The 19,246-nt window shown below is 39.4% G+C and overlaps 1 protein-coding gene across 3 annotated transcripts in view; it reads left to right on the forward strand.

Moving 5' to 3' along the window:
* FRMD3 (FERM domain containing 3) overlaps window positions 1–15,029 on the forward strand; it is a 282,336-nt gene extending 267,307 nt beyond the window's left edge. Inside the window, exons 14-16 of one of the 3 annotated variants that reach the window (XR_004177813.1) lie at window positions 9,504–9,965; window positions 12,510–12,771; window positions 14,806–15,029. Coding sequence is in view for 2 of the 3 variants with exons in the window: in XM_009189016.3 (XP_009187280.2) it covers window positions 9,504–10,102 (599 nt within the window). In the remaining variant the exon portion in view is untranslated. Of the gene's footprint in view, window positions 1–9,503; window positions 13,390–14,805 lie in introns of those variants that run through there. The other 2 variants (XM_003911851.4, XM_009189016.3) reach the window with 2 other exon arrangements.
* Window positions 15,030–19,246: the final 4,217 nt, after the last annotated feature.

A 19,246-nucleotide genomic window follows, 5' to 3' on the forward strand; every position in this document is an offset into this window, starting at 1 on the left:
CCCAGGGTGAATTTGGTGTCAGAGATTTTTGATAAGGGTGAGAAGAGAGGGAGGAAGGGAGAAAAGCAGGGATAAGTGGGAAGGAGGGTGAGCAAGCCAGTGCAAAGGGGAAACAGGAGGGTGTGTTCCCTTGTTCAAGAAAAATGATACAAAGTTGTCGTAAATACAAATTACCCCCTAGTCAGCAGTGAGTCAAGGCAGAGGGAGGCAGTGGTGGTGTGTACCTCCAAATTGTTCCGTAACGTGAGAAGATGAGGGAGAAGGCAGAATGGATGATCACAACATGCTCCCCCTCCTTTCATTGTTGAAAGGGTCAGATCTCACATCTGCCTGCTTGCTGGGGTGAGGCGGAGTGCCACTTTATCCTCAAGGCATAGCTTTACTCAAAATATCAGTCAAAGAATTGGAACTGACCTTCTGCCAATTTCCTTTTCCTTGTAAATGTATTTTGTTATTGTATGGTCCTTGAGGGAAATAGGAATTGAAATAGGAACTTAAAAAGTTAAAGCTTATAGTAAGAAAAAAGCTGTGGCTATATGTGTACATGTGGTTTTTACCAATTGATTAAAACAAAGTACACCCTGGGAAACATCTGCAATTGGCTATATCTCATGCACATGTGTGGAACTGACTTCTAAGTGAATTGGGATGAAATTGATTATATTTATATAATGACATAAGTAATACATGATGTGTTCTTGTTAGAAAAGATTTTTTAAAAGAACAAATATATAGATGCTTTCCGTTAATACTCCCAATAGTTGATCTATGAATATTGCCACGTGGGATATAGGATTTTTTTTTTTACAAATGGGATTGTTCAAGATACAGTATTGCAGAATTAGTTTTCTTACTTTATCATATGACTTGAAGGACTTTCCATATCCATACAGATTAATATACATCCTTTTTAGAAATGGCTGGATAATATTAGGTAATATAAAGATATAATAACTCAGTTATTTAATTACCAAATTATCATTGGAAATGGTTATGTCTCATCTTTTGGCTGTAACAGATGGTACTGCAATGCATATGTATACAGAGGCATTTCTCTTTAATAGATGCTTCAAAGTGTAATTGTTGGGTTGAAGGATATACGAATTGTAACTTTTAATGGAAATGGGCAAATTATCCTCTAAAAGCAAATATTAACAAGGTGAGTATGAGCTTGTCTATTCCCCCACGTAATCACTCACCCTGATATGGCCAGTTTCTTAAAAGTTTTGCAAAATGGTTGAAAGGAAAATGAGATTTCATTGTTTTAATTTGCATATCCCTTTTTATCAGTGAAGAGGAGGATCTTTTCAAATAATTGTCTATTTTCTTCTTCTGAGAATTGCCTATTTATTTACTTAGTACATTTCTGTTGTGTTTCTGTCCTTTCCTTATAGATTATAGTGTTTCTTTTTTAATCTGAGTATGAATCCTTTATATTTTACAAATATTAATGTTTTTTCTCCTAATTGGTTCTTGGCTTTCAACTTTTACTTAATGTTAACTTTATGACACAGGCATTTTTTTTTTTTTTTTTTTTTTTTTTTGAGACAGAGTCGCGCTCTGTGGCCCCTGCTAGAGTGCAGTGGTGTGACCTCCACTCGCTGCAAGTTCTGCCTCCCGGGTTCATGCCATTCTCCTGCCTCAGCCTCCCAAGCAGCTGGGATTATAGGTGCCCGCCACCGTACCCGGCTAATTTTTTGTATTTTTAGTAGAGACAGGGTTTCACTGTGCTAGCCAGGATGGTCTCCATCTCCTGACCTCGTGATCTGCCCGTCTCGGCCTCCCATAGTGCTGGGATTACAGGCATGGGCCACCGCGCCCAGCCAACACAGGCACTTTTTATATGCACAGAGAACTTCTATGTGTGCAGACTATTTACTTTTTGTATATTTTAGGTTTCTTTTTTCTTGTTAGTTTTCTGCATGCCAAGATTATAAAAGTGTTTCCTGTTTTTATTCTTCGTAATTAATGCATTTACTTGAACTATATGAAATTGCTGATAATAACTGCTTATGACCTTCAAAATTGGCAATTTCACGTAGTATCTATTTTTTTTTTTTTTTTTAGTTGAACCTTTTACCTTCTTAGGAATTTTTACATGTGCATGACACGGTATAGGGATATACCTTTCCCCCGTCAACAATTGGTTAGCAACTTTTTGCAAAACTTTTTCATAAACAAATTTCCCATTATATTAAAGAGTATATTTCTGAATTATATCTTTTATTATTCCTGCTCCATTACTGTACAGTATAGTTTTAATATCAGGTAGGTCAAGTTTCCCCTGCATTGGTTTTTTTTAAAGGAAGTTATACTTCTAGAGAGATTTTTAGGTTCACAGTAAAATTAAAAGGAAGGCACAGAAATTTTCCGCATATGGGGAGTTTCCCTCACATATGCTCAGCCTCCCCCATCATCAACATCCCAAACAAGAGAAGTACAGTTTTTACACTTGAGGAGCCTGCACTGAGACGTCATGACTATCCAAAGCTGATAGTTTGCATTAGGGTTCACCTTGGTGTTGTACATTCTGTGGGTTTGAACAAATGTTTAATGGCATGTATCCACCCCTATGGTATCATACATAATAGTTTGACTGCCCTGAAAGTTCTGTGTTCCACCTATTTATCTCTCTCTTCCCCTAATTCCTGGCAACCACTGGTCTTTTTATGATCTTCGTAATTTTCCTTTTTCAGAATGTCAATTAGTTGGAATCATACAATATGCAGCCTTTTCAGACTGGCTTCTTTCACTTCATAATATGCACGTAAGGTTCCTCTATAGCTTTTCATGGCACTTCTTAGCACTGAATAATATTCCATTATCTGGGTGTGCTTACTGATTTATTATCCAGAAGTTTTTGATTATTCATGTATATGTTTACCATTTGTCTTTTTTGAAAGTGTGTTGGGATTTCTACTGAAATTGCATCAAATTTTAGATTAATGAGAGGAGAGCTGAATTTTCAATGTATCAAGGCCCCCCATTCAGGAATATTATTATGTTTTTCTATTTATTGAGATTTTCTTTTACACTGCTTTGGTATATTTTAACATTGTCCTCATACAAGTTTTTCAGACTTCTTGTTATGGATATTCCTGGATATATATGGCTATTTAAATTTGTGCATTTGGCTATTTCAAATGATACTTTCCATTATCATTTTTTATATTGTCTCTGTTGTATGCAGTAAACCGCCTGCTTTAATATGTTGATCTTGCATTCCAACACCTTTTTAAACTCTTATTTATTGTCCTGTTTCATTTTCATCTCTTTTCTATGTAGATAATTCTATTATCTGGAACTAGAGTTTTGTGCCTTACTTTCCAATATTTACACTTCTTATTTTTTGTCTTCATCATATTGCATTATCTAGGGCCAGTACTGATGTGTGGTGATAATTCTTTGTAACGTTCCTGACTTTGGTGGGAATTCTTCCAACATTTTGCTATTATAAATGTTTGCCATGACATGTAGTGATTTCTACAATTTTCTAGTAGATATTTCAAGTCCCTGCCTTTCAGGAGATAAAATTTTAATGGAAAAACCCATAATAAATCTGCAGCACAGTGTAATGACTGACTGTGAAGATAAAGAGATCCACAAGACGGTATGACAGCTGCATCAGTTAGGATGCCATCATCAGCAAGTAATGAGGAATTCTAATTAGCACTGGTTTAAATAAGGTGATTTATTATCCAAGACAAGTCCAGAGTCAGAGAGGATTCCACGGTTGAGAACCAGTTTCATTTTATCACTACACTGCTCTTCTCAGTCAGCCAAGCTTCCCCTCACGCAGTTGCTGTCAGCACCATAGGACGGCTGCCAGTTTCTGCTGTTTCTTTCAGTTATAACAATGTCAAGAGATAAGGAGTCTGTACCTTTCCAGGATGATCTTCTTAGAAGTAAAAACCTTTCTCAAAAATCCATCCCCTCAGGCCCCCTCCCCCTACCTCTCTTCTTCTCCCCTTTGATTTTTATTTTCAGGTTTGGCCCATATGCCCATTTTAAAACCAAATGTGACCAAGAGACTGGAATTACCATGACTGGCTTAGACTAATCATTTGGAGAGAAATGGGCCATAAGGAGTCGACCATGAAAAGTACTAGATAATTAGCATATACCTCAGTCTGGGAGTAGGGGATAGGAGAGCCTTCCCGGAGGACGTAACACATAGGGTCTTATAGGATGAGTAAGAGCAATCCGGGTGCAGAGGACACTCCAGGAAGAGGTAACAGTCTGTGCAAAGACACAGAGGCATGACATAGCATGACATATATGGGAACCCTCAATAGATGGGCATGGAGGTAGCATATGTGGTAGATAGAGTTTTTTGTACTAGGCTAAAAAGTTTAATATTTAATCTGAAAGACATGGGAAACTTTTTAGTAAGAAGACGGGTGTAAATAATCACGCGTATTAACCAGGATGGTCTCGATCTCCTGGACACTACGTGATCTAGCCCGATCTCGGCCTCCCAAAGTGCTGGGATTACCAGGCTTAGGAAGCCACCGCGCCCGGCCAGAGCTGTTACATGTGTTAACTGTGGAGATGCTTTCATAGCTTTTAAAATGATGATGGTGGCATTGTAAATTTTCTGCAGTTAATGACTGTTTTCAGCTGTGATCCCAGAAGTAGTTCTGGTACATTGTCTCTTTGGTTGCTCATTCAAGTTTCAGAAGAACTTCTTGATTTCTGCCATTTACATTTCAGTTATTTACCCAAGAGTCTTTCAGGTGAGACGGAGGTGATGCGTTCAAGTTTCCATGTAGTTGTAGTGGTTGTTGATATGTACAGTTTCCTGGTAAATCTTGAGTTTTAAGGTTTGGAGTTGCACTGTGGGCTGACAGACTGTTACAATTTCAGTTCTTTTGCATTTCTTAGGGAGTGTTTTACTTCCAATTATGTGATCAATTTTAGAGTAAGTCTCATGTGGCAATGAGAATATATCTTCTTTTTAATTTAGGTGGAGAGTTCTGTAGATATCTACCATGTCCACTTGATCTGAAGCTGAGTTCAGGTCCTGAATATCTTTGTTAATTTTCTGTCTCCATAATCTATCTAATATTGCCAATGGAGTGTTAAAAATCTCCCACTATTATTGTGTAGAGTCTAAGTCTCTTTGTAGGTCTCTAAGCACTTGTTTTATGAATCTGGGTGCTCCTGTATTGGGTGCATATATATTTAGGATAGTTAGCTCTTCCTGTTGAACTCTTTATCATTATGTAATGACCTCCTTTGTCTTTTTTGATCTCTGTTGGTTTAAAACGCTGTTTTGTCAGAATCTAGGATTGCAACCCCTGCTTTTTTTCTGTTTTCCATTTGCTTGGTACATTTTCCTTGATCCCTTTATTTTAAGCCTATGTGTGTCTTGGACATGAGATGGGTCTCTTGAAGACAGCATACTGATGGGTCTTGGCTCTTTACCCAGTTTGCCATTCAGTTTCTTTTACTTGGGGCATTTAGTCCATTTACATTTAAGGTTAATATTGTTATGTGTGAATTTGATCCTGTCATGATGCTAGTTGGTTATTTTGCAGACTTGTTTATGTGGTTGATTCATAGTGTCACCAGTCTGTGTAGTTCAGTGTGTCTTTGTAGTGGCTGGAAATGGTTTTTCCTTTCCATATTTCATACTTCCTTCAAGAGCTCTTGCAAGGCTTGTACAGTGGTGACAAATTCCCTCAGCATTTGGTTTTCTGAAAAGAATCTTGTTTTTCCTTCGCTTATTAAGCTTACTTTGGCCAAAGATGAAATTCCGGGTTGGAAGTTCTTTTCTTTAAGAATGTTGAATATTGGCCCCAGTCTCTTCTTGCTTGTAGGGTTTCTGCTGAGCTGCTGTTAGTCTGATGAGTTTCCCTTTGTAGGTGACCTGGTCTTTCTCTCTGGTTGCCCTTAACATTTCTTCTTTCATTTTGAACTTGGAGAATCTGATGATTATATGACTTGGGGATGATCTTCTTGTGGAGTAGCTTACTGGGGTTCTCCTCATTTCCTGAGTTTGAATGTTGGCAGGTCTCGCTGGGTTGGAGAAGTTCTCCTGGATGATATCCTGAAGTATATTTTCTAACTTGGTTCCATTCTCCCTGTATCTTTCAGGTACCTCAATCAGAGTCAGGCATAGGTTCAGTCTCTTTACATAATTGCATATTTCTCAGAGGTTTTATTCATTATTTTTTATTCTTTTTACTCTACTGTTGTCTGCCTGTCTTATTTCAGAAAGATAGTCTTCAAGTTCTAAGATTCTTTTCTTGACTTGGTCTATTCTGCTATTGATACTTGTGATTTCATTGTGAAGTTCTCATGTTATGTTTTTCAGCTCCATCAGCTCCATTATGTTTCTCTCTAACCTGGCTCTTCTGGCTATCAGCCCCTGTATTGTATCACCGTGATTCTTAGCTTCTTTGCATTGGGTTAGAACATACTCCTTTAGCTCAGTGATGTTCGTTATTACTCACCTTCTGAAGCCTACTTCTGTCAATTCATCCATCTCAGCCTTAGCCCAGTTCTGTGTCCTTGCTAGAGAGGTATTGCTGTCATTTGGATTAGAAGAGGCATTATGTTTTTTTCAGTTCTCAGTGTTTTTGCATTGATTCTTTTCATCTTCGTAGGCTTATCTATCTTTGATCTTTGTGATTGCTGACCTTTGAATGAAGTTTTTGTGGGGTCTTTTTTGTTGATGTTGTTGTTTTCTGTTTGTTTGTTTTTCTTTTAACAGTCAGGCCACTCTAGTCTAGGGCTGCTGCAGTTTGCTGGGGCTCTGCTTCAGACTCCAGTTGCCTTAGTTTCTTCTATCCCTGTAGGTATCACCAGTGAAGGCCATGAAACCGCAAAGATGGCAGCCAGCTTCTTCCACTGGAAGCTCCATCCCAGGGGTGTACTGACTTGTTGCTGGCCTGCATGCACCTGTAGGAGGTGGCTGGAGACTCCTGTTGTGAGGTCCCACTCAGTCCAGAGGACTAGGATCACAGACCCACTCAAAGAAGCAGTCTGACTGCTTTTTGGTAGAACATGTGTGCTGCATTGGTGGGGACCCTTTCTCATTCAGATGGCCTCTATTTCCAGAGCAGGCAGGCTGGAACAGCTGAGTTGACCAGACCACAGAAATGGTGGCTGCCCCTTCCCCTGGGAGCTCCATCTCAGGGAGAGATCAAAACTCTGTAGAACCCTGGCTGGAATGGGTAAAGCCCCCACAAGGAGTCCTATCCAGTGAGGAGAAATGGATTGGGGTCCCACTTAGGGAAGCTCTCTGGCCACAGTCTGACAAGGCAGCTGTGCTGCATTGTGGGGTACCCTTCCTCTTTCGGTCTGTCTCTGTTCTCCACAGCCAGCAGGCTGGAGCAACTGAGTTGACTAAGCTGCATAGATGGTGGCCATCCTTTTCCCCAGGAACTTGGACCCATCTCAAACAGACTCCAACATACTGCTGTTAGCTGGCTGGGATTCCAAGCCAGTGGGTCTTAACTTGTGAGGTGCTGTGGAAGTGGGGCCCACAGAATGAGGCCACCTGGGTCGCTGGATTCAACTGCCTCCCTGGGGATATGTACAGAAGGATTTCCTGCCTTGCCAGGGATCCTGGGCCAGAGTATGTAAAACTCCTGGGTCTCTGTGTGTGTCTGAGTGGCTGCTCTGCCAAGACTCCACACAGCTCTGTGTATCAGACCCAAGGCCCTGGTGGCCTGGGCTCACAAGGGGATCTCCTGATCTGCAGGTTGCAAAGATCTAAAGGAGAAGTGTGGTTTCCTGGGCAGGGTCACACAATCACTCACCACTTCCTTTGGCTGGGGGTGTGGGTATCTTTGCTTCTGTGCCTCTTCCAGGTGGGCCGTCCCCCCGCCTTCTGCTTTTCTTTATTCTCTGTGGGTTGAGCTGTTTGCCCAGTCAGTCCCAACGCAAGAAACTGGGTATCTCAGTTGAAGGTGCTGCATTTACTAGCCCCTATTTATTTGTCTCCATGAGTGCTGCAGACTACAGCTGCCTCTAATCGGCCATCTTGGGTCCCAGCATTCTGAGTACCTGTTTTCAATTCTTTGGAGTATGTACCTGGGAGTGATATTGCCAGGTCAACTGGTAACTCTATGTTTGATTTTTTTGGGGAACTATCAATTTTTTTCCCACAATGACCAGAACCATTTATAGTTTTATTGGCAATATGCAGAGTTCTAATGTCTTCACATCCTCACCAACACTTGTTATTTTCAGTTTAAAAAAAAATTTTTGCCATTTGAGTACGCATAAGGTGGCATCTTATTGTAGTTTTGACTTGCATTTCCCTAATGATTAATGATGTTGAGCATACTGTCATGTGCTTGTTGACCTTTAGTATATTTCTTGTATTTTTATGGTATTTTTTATTTGGACTTCTCAGTGCTATCAGACTAGAGCTATCATGAAATATCTGTTGATTTTTGTATGACAAAACCAGTAAGTCATGCCTGTACACCTTGAAGAGAGAAAAATCACATAACAGATTTGTTAAAATCTGGTTTATGGTTCCCTAAATGCACCTGGCTGCCATTTTGGTTGTATGGTAGATCCATCCTGGAGGACACTTATTTGATGCTAACTTTATTTCCCACTATGAATCCAAGATTCAAATTTGGCAGAGTTAGCCCTAGGTCTGACCATAGGTAACTTGATTTCCCATCAGTAAAATGAGGCATTGATAAATACCTCTCTCTCAATAAACATAAAAAAAGTTCTTACCCTTTGATTAAGCAATTTCCCTTCTGGCATCTATCTATAGCAAATGAACCAAAACAAGAAGAGAAAAAAAGCTTTGTAGGTAAAGATGTCTCTTGTAGCATTTTCTCTTTACAACTGCAAAGCAATCTAAATGTTTGACAATCGGCAACTAATTTATTGCATAACTAAATAAAAAATGTGTCATCTTTTATAAATAATATCAATGGGAATTTGTTTAAACATAGAAAATGTTTATGTTAAAAATTTAAATGCAAGAAGCATGATTTAAGCTTGGGTATAAAATATGATTGCAGATATATAAAACTAGAACACAAAATTGTGTCTAGAATGAAGACTAGAAAACAACACATCAGAAAAATAAAGAGATTGTCATTGAATGACAGATTCTGTGGTTTTACTATGATATTATATTGGGTGATAGTGTTGACCTCTAAAAAAATCACTGCTCATAATTATAATCGTGATTTATTTTCATTTTATTCAAGCAAACATGACCAAAGTTGGAGGTTTGCAGATCAAAATTGCACACCTAAATGTTGTAAATATTGCCAACCCTTTGAGAAGTGTTGGTTAGTTTGAGTTTAGCATGTTGACCTTTGAATTTATGGTACAGGGTCTTTTACTATAATAGGACTTTGTTAAAAGTTAGGATACCACGGAATAATTTCATAGATTGCTTGAATCCCATTAGTTGTTTTTTTTTTTTTTTTTTTTTTTTTTTTCCCTGTTTCTTCCTGCAGATTTTTGTGGGAAAATCTGAAATTTTAAATTTAGAACAAAAAAATATCTCTTTACAGGTGTTCCATTGCCTAAAGAGGACAACATTTCTGCTCCCTTGATCTCCAGCTCCCCAGTGAAGGCAGCCCGGGAGTATGAAGATCCGCCTAGTGAAGATGAAGATAAAATAAAAGAAGAACCTTTAACCATCTCTGAACTAGTGTACAACCCAAGTGCCAGCCTGCTCCCCACTCCTGTGGACGACGATGAGATTGACATGCTCTTTGACTGTCCTTCCAGGCTTGAGTTGGAAAGAGAAGACACAGATTCATTTGAGGATCTGGAAGCAGATGAAAACGCCTTTCTGATTGCTGAGGAAGAGGAGCTGAAGGAGGCTCGCCGTGCTTTGTCGTGGAGCTATGACATTCTGACTGGCCATATTCGGGTGAACCCACTGGTCAAGAGTTTTTCCAGGCTCCTTGTGGTGGGCCTGGGACTGCTGCTCTTTGTATTTCCCCTGCTCCTCCTCCTTTTGGAGTCAGGTATTGATCTCTCCTTCTTATGCGAAATCCGCCAGACACCAGAGTTTGAGCAGTTTCACTATGAATACTACTGTCCCCTCAAGGAGTGGGTGGCTGGGAAAGTCCACCTCATCCTCTACATGCTGGGTTGCTCATAAAGTTAATCTCTCACATGACTAAGGGCTATATTCAATGCTAGTGATTTTTTTTTCAGCAAATGCCTGGTTCTGAAGGGTCATGGGGCTGTCAACAGGTGTTCCTTACTCATAATTGATTATTCAAACCTTTAAGTTCGCTTTCCATAATTCACTGCACTTAAATACATTTAAATCAAATACAGTTATTTTAGTTACAGGTTAGGAAGATGGTCTTTAAATAACCAAAAATATGTTTATTTTTTATTATATTGTAGACATACCCTTTATCTATTATATCATAATACATGATACATTGGACTGAATTAGATTTTCCAGTTTCTAATAGTTGGCACCATTATAAGCTATAAGGTTCAGAATCAGAATTTTAGTGAAAACCCAAGAGAAAGTTGTTGAATATAATCCTTAGTGAAAACAGTGTCCTCTAACCAATGCCTATACAACTAAATTTATGCTGGGTTTTTGGTTTTGTTTTTTTAAAAATATTTTTATGTGTTCAAACTATTTTGGTAAATTTTTAGCAAAAAAAAAAAAAGAAGCCTCCTGGAGTTATTTACATGTACAGATTGTAAGACTAATGCACAAATGGTATATCAGAAATTTTTTAATGTTTTGGCGCTACTTTGTTTTTAAAAATATTTTTGGCTGAACAATACCATAATTTGTTATGATCTGCATATGAGATAGAAAATGGGTAGAAAGACACTATAGTAAGTAAGCTGCTAAAACAGAGGATGGAACTGGAGGATGTAGAAACTGAGAGCATCAAGTGGACACAGGGTGGTCCATTTTTCAAAGTATTTGGACAAGAGGACTTGTTATTTTCATTTGTATTCTGTCCGTATATTTTGGCTGGAGAAGCAGATGTTTTAAAAAGAAAGTGAGAGTTTAAAGGAGAAAAGGTAAAAGATGTGCTAGTCAGTTGCATATCAGTGTACATTAACCCAAGAGTGAAGGCAATTAGTAACTGGAGAAAAGGAAAGTGGCAAAAATGAGTTCTGGTGAGGCTGGCAGGCAAATGGTGGCAGGCGAGTGGTCTATTTTATGAAAGTGATGGTGATGCCAGTGTTCGATGATGTGAAGAGCAGTGCACTCGCTGTCCGAGTTAACATGAACATGTTTAAGTGGATCTAAATAAAAGTGGAGAAACTTTAAGGTAAATATTTTGATCCCTCATGCCATTTGTTGTGATTCTATAGAAGAAACTTCAAAGTGTGTTTGTATGTGAGTGTGCGTGTGCGTGTGCGTGTGTGTGTGTGTGTGTGTGAGAGAGAGAGAATGAATGGCTTTTTGATACATGTCCGTGATCATCCTTTGTGGTGGTCATTATACTCCTTTCCTTTCCTAGTTGTTTTAAAATCTGACTTCCATAGAGAAACTGGAGAGGCCCCATGAGATAACATACCAATTCAGCCTGGGTAAAGTAGTGACATGGCCCTAACCAGACTGTAGAGGGGACCAATGCTCTAGTACCTTCCTTGATACCATTAAATCCACGATGGAAAGGATTTAATCCAACGATGTAATGGTATCAAGGAAAGTACTAGAGCATTGTACCATCAGCAAGGTACTGATGCCTTCCCATGCAGACTACCTACTGATATTGTGTTATGTTGGAGAAAGGTAAGAGTCTAGAGCTTATGCCATGGAGCATAGAGCTTCTCCGTGGATTGAAAACATTCCACTGCCTTAATGTACAAAGATACAGGGCCCACTTGTAATCACTCTCTCTAACTAATGACACTCCAACCCTATCATTAGCATGATTTCTAAATTGGGCATTCCATTTCCACTCCCTCAGTGGAGCTCTGAGTGTTTCACTGGACATTTAATTTTGGAAATAAGTTTTGAAATTCAGTTCGTGAAGCCTGCAGTTGAGCAAATGACAATATATATTTGCCGTTAAGTTTGAAGGGTTTCCTTTCCTATATGCTTTCAGTGATTTATTTTGCTTTTTAATAAAGATTGTTTACTACCTGAAATTTGATACTGATTTAGAAATATATTTTCTGTGATTGGAATCCTCAACAGTTTATTTTGGAAGCTTGCAGATGGCTAGCTTTGAAATTGAAATTTGTGTTTTTCTCATTCTTTTCTCATATGATTTCTAAGTCATCCTTTCTGACATCAGGCAACTTCAGTGTAGTCTGCACAAAATAAGTCCCCTTCTGATCATGCGTCATATAATTTTCTCTAAAGTTCTGACTATGACAAATCATCTGGCCCTCACTCTTTCAAAATAATATCATATAATATTTTTTAAATTATGGAAATAATATATTTTCCATTGTAAAATGCTTGAAAAATATGATAGGATAAATATCACATGTAATCCAACCATGCAGATTTATATTAAGGAGTAATAAATATATTATTTTAACATTCCCAGCTAACATCTCTTTTCTCTTAGGTGGAAACTTCATTGTTGAATAGAAATGTTTCTAAGTGAAGAAGTTGACAGGATAGGGTCTGCTGAATTTAAACAGCCATCAAAAGTTAAACCGGAATCTTGAAATGCCATTTCCTCAGCATAGAATCAGAGCCTTTTAGAAACATCCATTTAAGTTTTGTTAGAAGATAGTCACCAGTTGCCTGAATTGAATGGGGGAAAAGACTGCTTCTGGAGATGGACAGTATATTATAGAGTGAGATACAGACTTTAAAGCAAGTGTGTGAGTATATGTATATTCCATATTATCAGTATATGTGTTTATATATGAATCTGTATATATGTGTGTCTTTGAATGGACACAACATATATGCCTTTCTTGGATAATTGTGCTTATTTTGCCCTAATTGAGGAATTTGTGACATATTATTGGTTCTTTTCCCTGTCAGATACTATGGTGGGTAAAACCCACAGCCTGAAAGGGTTAAATTTTCCATAAATGCCACTGTGTGTACATTTGTGGATATAAATAAATATATATAATACACACACACTTATATGGCAAATACATATACACACACAATCTTGCCTTTAGTGCTAATGCAAGTTGGATCATGAAAACAATGTAGGTAAAGTATGTATTTGTCTGTGCTTGAAAAATATTGTAAAATGTTATGTATTTGGAATATATTTTGTGGTTTGTCTAATATTTATAAACACAACTCGGGGTGAATTCATAATGAGTTTATTTCATTGAAATACTAGAGATATGGGGGCCATGTTACTGTGATTGGAGCCTTACCTTTGTATGGTGAAATCTGCATTTCTATGTCAACATCCAGATTGTTTTATATGTTAATATGGTGGCAGGAATCCCTAATAAAAATACTCTGGGGTAAAATTTTTTGCAATCATTCAGTTTTATTTAAAGTAAAATTGTATAGTCAGGTTGTTGGAAACTATGAAAGGATTCCCTCTAGGACCATGAAATGAGGTCAACATATAATGGTGATAGTATTAAAAAAATCCCAGGTAGTGGATTAGATTAACCCTTTGCAGAAGTCATCCAGGCCCAAAGCAGGAATACTAGCACTGAAAATGTGCTCAAATATAAAAGAAACCTTGATCTGATTAATGATATTAAGTTAACCACAGAAATAGAAAAGCACAGAAAAAATAGAAGAGGGGTATTCTGACTGACAGATAGGAGCATGGATTTCAGAGTGCTAGAAAATCATATGTTATCACCACTGGCCAGAAAAGGGTGCCTTCCTGCGCCAGAGAGAGCTTCATGAGACTCAACTCTGTTATTTCACTTGCCATTAAACTTCTCTATCTGTTCATGCACTCTGGAAGAATCTCATGATTCCACTTCTTTTTATTTTTTATTTTTATGTTTTGAGATGGAGTTTTGCTCTTGTTGCCTAGGCTGGAGTGCAATGGCGCGATCCCGGCTCACTGCAACCTCCTCCTCCCGGGTTCGAGCGATTCTCCTGCCTCAGCTTCCCAAGTAGCTGGAATTACAGGCATGCACTGCCACATCCAGCCAATTTTTTGTATTTTCAGTAGAGGTGGGGTTCCTCCATGTTGGTCAGGCTAGTCATGATTCCACTTCTAGTCTCCCCTCTGCCCAGCGTAGCCTTGACAGGTCTTCTACTTAGGTTTGGCGCAAAGCTAACAACTCCATACCTGATAGTTAAACCAAAAGGTGTTACTTGGAGTGGAACAAAAGGGGTGGGGGAGTTCTCTTAATTGTAGGAATACAATAGAAGTCAAGCAGAATTGGCCCTTAGCTATGGTGGCCTCATGCCTTATCCAGCAGTCCTTAGAAGTACAGGCTGTAGATGACAGGCAAGAAAAGGAATTCAGTGATTAGCATTCAGATGTGAGGTGGCTTATGGACCTATAGTTCTGACTCCAGTATCTCAAGCCAGTGCCTTTGTTTGGGTTAGCGTCTGTTGACCCAAAAGGCTCACACAAAATGGCGCTTGGCCACTTACTCATTGAGCAGTTCATTGAACTCCTGACCCAATGTCACTGCCTGGAGGAAACTCTTGCTTTATTCCTACATTTTCTCCTTAGCCAAAGAGAGGAAGACTCTCCTACCAACGTTCCCACCCTGGAGAAAAAGTACTGGGGAGAGGCTTCCACCCCTGGGGTGACTTCTGGGATGGTTGTGGTTGATGGGGCTTGAGTCCCTCTGGGCCATTCTCTACAGGGTGGAGACAATGTGCTGAAGGTCTCTGCTTACTTGTCCTCCTGCTTCTTTTCTCTCTCCCTCTCTCCTTTTCTCTTGGACCTGCATTTGGGCCTCCAGTCTCCATGCAGTAAACAGACCCAGCAGAAACTGCCCGTGGTGAGCTCAGCCAAGACTCGGCTCTCCATGTTCCAGCATCCGTCTGTGACTGGGTGGGTAAGTTCGGTGGGCCCCACCCAGTGGGCTCAGCAGCCGTCACTTCAGAGAAGAAGAAAGGAACCTTGCTTAGGCCTCAGATCCCAGCTGTGCTCTCCAATCCATTAATAAAGCTGCTTTTAACCCTCTCCTGGCCATTGTATCTATTATCTACTGGGAACTGGGGTGGTGGCAGGGATGGCAGTGAATATTTTGGATCTCTGCAACCTCCAATGTTACAAGTAAGGAGATAGTGGAGAAGGATGCTCCTGGCTGAACCTCAGGCATCAGGGGATGGTCTGCCACTGACATCAGCCCTGACAGTTCTTGCCAATGGGTGAGAGAGCTTATCAGTTATTATTAGTAAAGAACAGAAGGTTAGTTGGAATCACACATCCCTATTCTTTACCTTTAGCTAATACCTATTCCAAATATCTCTCTGGAAAGGGAACTGAGGCCATTTTCATTGTTATAAAGGAAAACTGTTAGTAGGACAAATGTATGCTGTCTTTGGGTACCAAGTACTGAAACATGGCTTGCAAATTCTAGCAGCTTCTCCAGAAAACACCCATTGCCTGGTTCCTCTTACCCACAGACTTATGATTATGATCATTGTCTTTCCAAGGAGACCACCCTTCAAGGGTGAGAACACACAAACTAACATTAGTTTCTACTTCCCTTGGCAGCTACATTCTTCATAAGTTAGGAAGTTTGTGTTCTGATCTAAGCATCAGTCTTCTTGGAATTTCCTTGGTGTGAATCAACTCCCTTCGTCTCCTCAATCAGCCTGAGTTTCCTGACACACTGATTTTCTGGTTCTGCCAGGTTGTGAACCAGACCCTGAAGGCGGGGGGGCCACATAAAGGCACTGCTCCCAGCTCATAGGGTTACCATATAATTTATCATTCAAACCTGAACTTTTTGGGGAGTAAAAGGGGATGGTTTTAATGGCGATGTCATAGCAACAAGTGTTAACTAGGACTGTTCCAGGCACTTGACCTGTAAGACTTTGCCTGATTAACTAGATACCTTCTCTCAACAACTCCTCTAGTATGTTTCTCTATAGTGTTGACAAAATAAAATAGGGAAGAATTGTTGCTCTATAGTTGTTCTACTTCCCATCAAGAGTCAGATTAAAATTTACCAAAATTCATGACATCGTGTTTTGATGTGAGATTATAAATTACAGAGAAGAGTATTTTGTGTGAACCTTCTGGCATTAATGCTACATACTCAATTTGGGTTTTTTCATTGTTGTTGTTGTTTGTTTGTTTTTTGAGACAAAGTCTCGCTTTGTTCTCCACACTGGAGTGCATTGGTGTGATCTTGGCTAACTGCAACCTCTGCCTCCCATGTTCAAGAGATCCTCATGCCTCAGCCTCCTCAGTAGCTAGGATTCCAGGCACATGCCACCATGCCCAGCTAATTTTAGTATTTTTAGTAGACCAGGATTTCACCATGCTGGCCAGGGTGATCTTGAACTCCTGACCTCAAGTGAGCCACCCACTTTGGCCTCTGAAAGTGCTGGGATTATAGGCGTGAGCCACTGCACCAGACTCAATTTGTTTACCATTAATAATACTTAATTTCTTGTTTAATGTGAGGTAGGAAGACAGAATAATCTCAATGCTGTTTTTACATTCATACTGCTGAATTTAGCATTTATGATCTGCGCATACAGAACACTAATGATCAGCTTAACTATGAGCAACTGACTTACACTAAATACACTGAAGACTTAGTTTCACAGAAAGTCAACTTGATCATTTATAATGAGAAGTGTCAGTCTTCTGGGCATTTGTTTAAAGCCAAATGTTCCATGCACACTCTTCCCAGAACATAAACTGTAATGTGAACCAAATACGATCAATGAGTGCAAGGAATCACAACTAAGAAGCTGCCTTTCAGAAAGTCTGCCCCAACGGGTCAGATGTTCCCACATCTCTGCCTGTCTCAAGAGGCCTGGAGATACATTGTACACATTTCACTCCAAATCCCCCACTTCTGCAAATTTCTTATGGCAGAGGCTGGCAGCTAATCATCAAAACCATTTCCTCTTCTTCCTGCCTTAAGATTAGACTACATTTCCAAGTTCTCCCCCACCCTATTTAGTTCGATATGGCTATATCCCTGAGTCTTGGCCAATAGAATTTGGTAAGTAATTTTATTGCCTCCAAGCCTTTAGCTAGTTGTCAGCCTCCATCTGTCACTAAATGTCAACACTTGTAGTGACCTTTAAGCTCCCAGTTGAGGATGTCAGAGCTGCCAGAAACTTAGAACCTTGAATGACTTTGTGGAGCAGAGCACTTCCTTATCTTAGTCCATTTTATGTTGCTATAACAGAATACCTGAGAGTGGGTAATGTATAGAGAACAGAAATTTATTGGCTCATGGTTCTGGAGGCTGAACTCAGCAAACTGAATCCAGAAACATGTGGGAAGGATTATATACCGTGATCAAGTGGGAAGTTCAATATTGAGGGGACACATCTGTTGAGGGCCTTCTTGCTGCATCACAGCATGGTTGAAGGCATCACACAGATGAGAGACAGAGAAGGGAACAGGGCCCAAATCATCCTTTTATCAGGAAACCACTCCTTTGATAACAACATGAATATATTCCTGAGAACAGAGCCCTCAGGACCAAATCAGCTTTTAAAGGTCTCACCTCTCAATTTTGTTACATTGGGGATTAAGAGAATAGAAAAACAATGGGTAAAATCTATAAAACCAAAAGTTCGTTCTTTAAAATGAAAAATGTCAATGAAATGAACAAGTCTTTAGCTAGATTAACCAAGAAAAAAGAGAGTATTAAACTTACTAAAACCAGAAATGAAATAGAGGATGCCATTATAGACCTTCCAGAAATAAAAAGGAATATAAGGAAACACGATGAAAAGTTGTATATTAACAATTTATCTAACCTAGACAAAACAGAAAAACTTCTTGAGGGACACAAACTAAACTAACTTACAAAGAGACGGAAAACTGCAATAGATCTAGAACAAGTAAAAGATTGAATTAGTAATAACAAAATTATTTCTTCAGCGAAAAGTGCGGGTGATGATAGCTACACTGGTGAATTATACCAAACTTTTAAAAAACAAACAGCACTTCGCAAACTGCCAAAAACAGAAGGGAGGGGGCAATTCCCTGTGCTCTGAGGTCAGTATCACTCTGATGCCAAAACCTAAGATATTATAAGAAAACAAAAGTGCAGACCAATGTATCCTGTGACTATAGATGAAAAAAATCCCTAAGAAAAAAATTATAATTGAACTAAATCCAGCAACATATGGGAAGGATTATATATCTTGATCAAGTGGGATTTATCCCAGGAATGCAAGGCTGTTTAACACATGAAAGTCAATCAGTGAAATATACCATGTTAGTAGAATAAAGGACAAAAATTGCATGATCCTCTCAATAGATGTGGAGAATGCACTTGACAAAATCCAACACTCTTTCACAATTAAAAAAACAATAAACTATGAATAGAAAAAAAATCCTCAATCTAGTAAAGATTCTGAAAACTCCACAGTGATCATACTTGAATTCAACTGAGCGAGAGACCTAGCAAGATTTAGGGCAGGAGTGACAGTTTATTTAAAAGCTTTACAGCAGGAATGACAGGAAGTAAAGTACACTTGGAAGATGGCCCAGCAGGGGACTTGCGAGATCAAGTGCACTGTTTGACCTTTTGACTTGGGGTTTTATACATTGGCGTGCTTCCGGGGTCTTGCATTACTTCTCCCCTGATTCTTCCCTTGGGCTGAGCTATCTGCATGCACGGTGTGGCTGCATGTGCAGTGTGTTTACTGAAATTGCACACATGTTCACTTGAGGCATTCCCTTACCAGTTTCTAGAGGAAGGTCATGTACCCATTAAACTCCACCATTTTGTCTCTTATTGTGCATGATTGAGCCCTCTTGCCCAACTCCTGAGATCTTTTTAGGAAGCTGCTGATTGCCAGTTTCAGGTTTTTCTATCTATTGGCAAATTGTCTTTCCCTGGTGCTGGCTGTGACCGATTACTTTAGAAAGACAGTAAGAACCGCCTGATCATCACCTGATGTTTGCCTGACATTCCTGGTGTCTCCTGCCCTGTTTGTATCTTACTAGCTGCTGACTGTAACAAGACTTGTACATTGTGAACAACAAAACTTCACTGAAAAAAAGAAGACCTAAACAAATAGCAATACTCCTGAAATTGATTTTCAGATTCAAGGCAATCCCTCGCAGATGTCAGCTTCCTGTTTTGTAGAAATTGACAAACTGGTCCTAAAATTTTATATGGAAATGCAAAAGGTCCAGACTAACCAAAATAATCTTGAAAAAGAACAAAGTTGAAGGACTTGCACTTCCCA

This window comes from Papio anubis, chromosome 13 (assembly GCF_008728515.1).
Source record: "Papio anubis isolate 15944 chromosome 13, Panubis1.0, whole genome shotgun sequence".
Classification (NCBI taxonomy): Eukaryota; Metazoa; Chordata; class Mammalia; order Primates; family Cercopithecidae; genus Papio; species Papio anubis.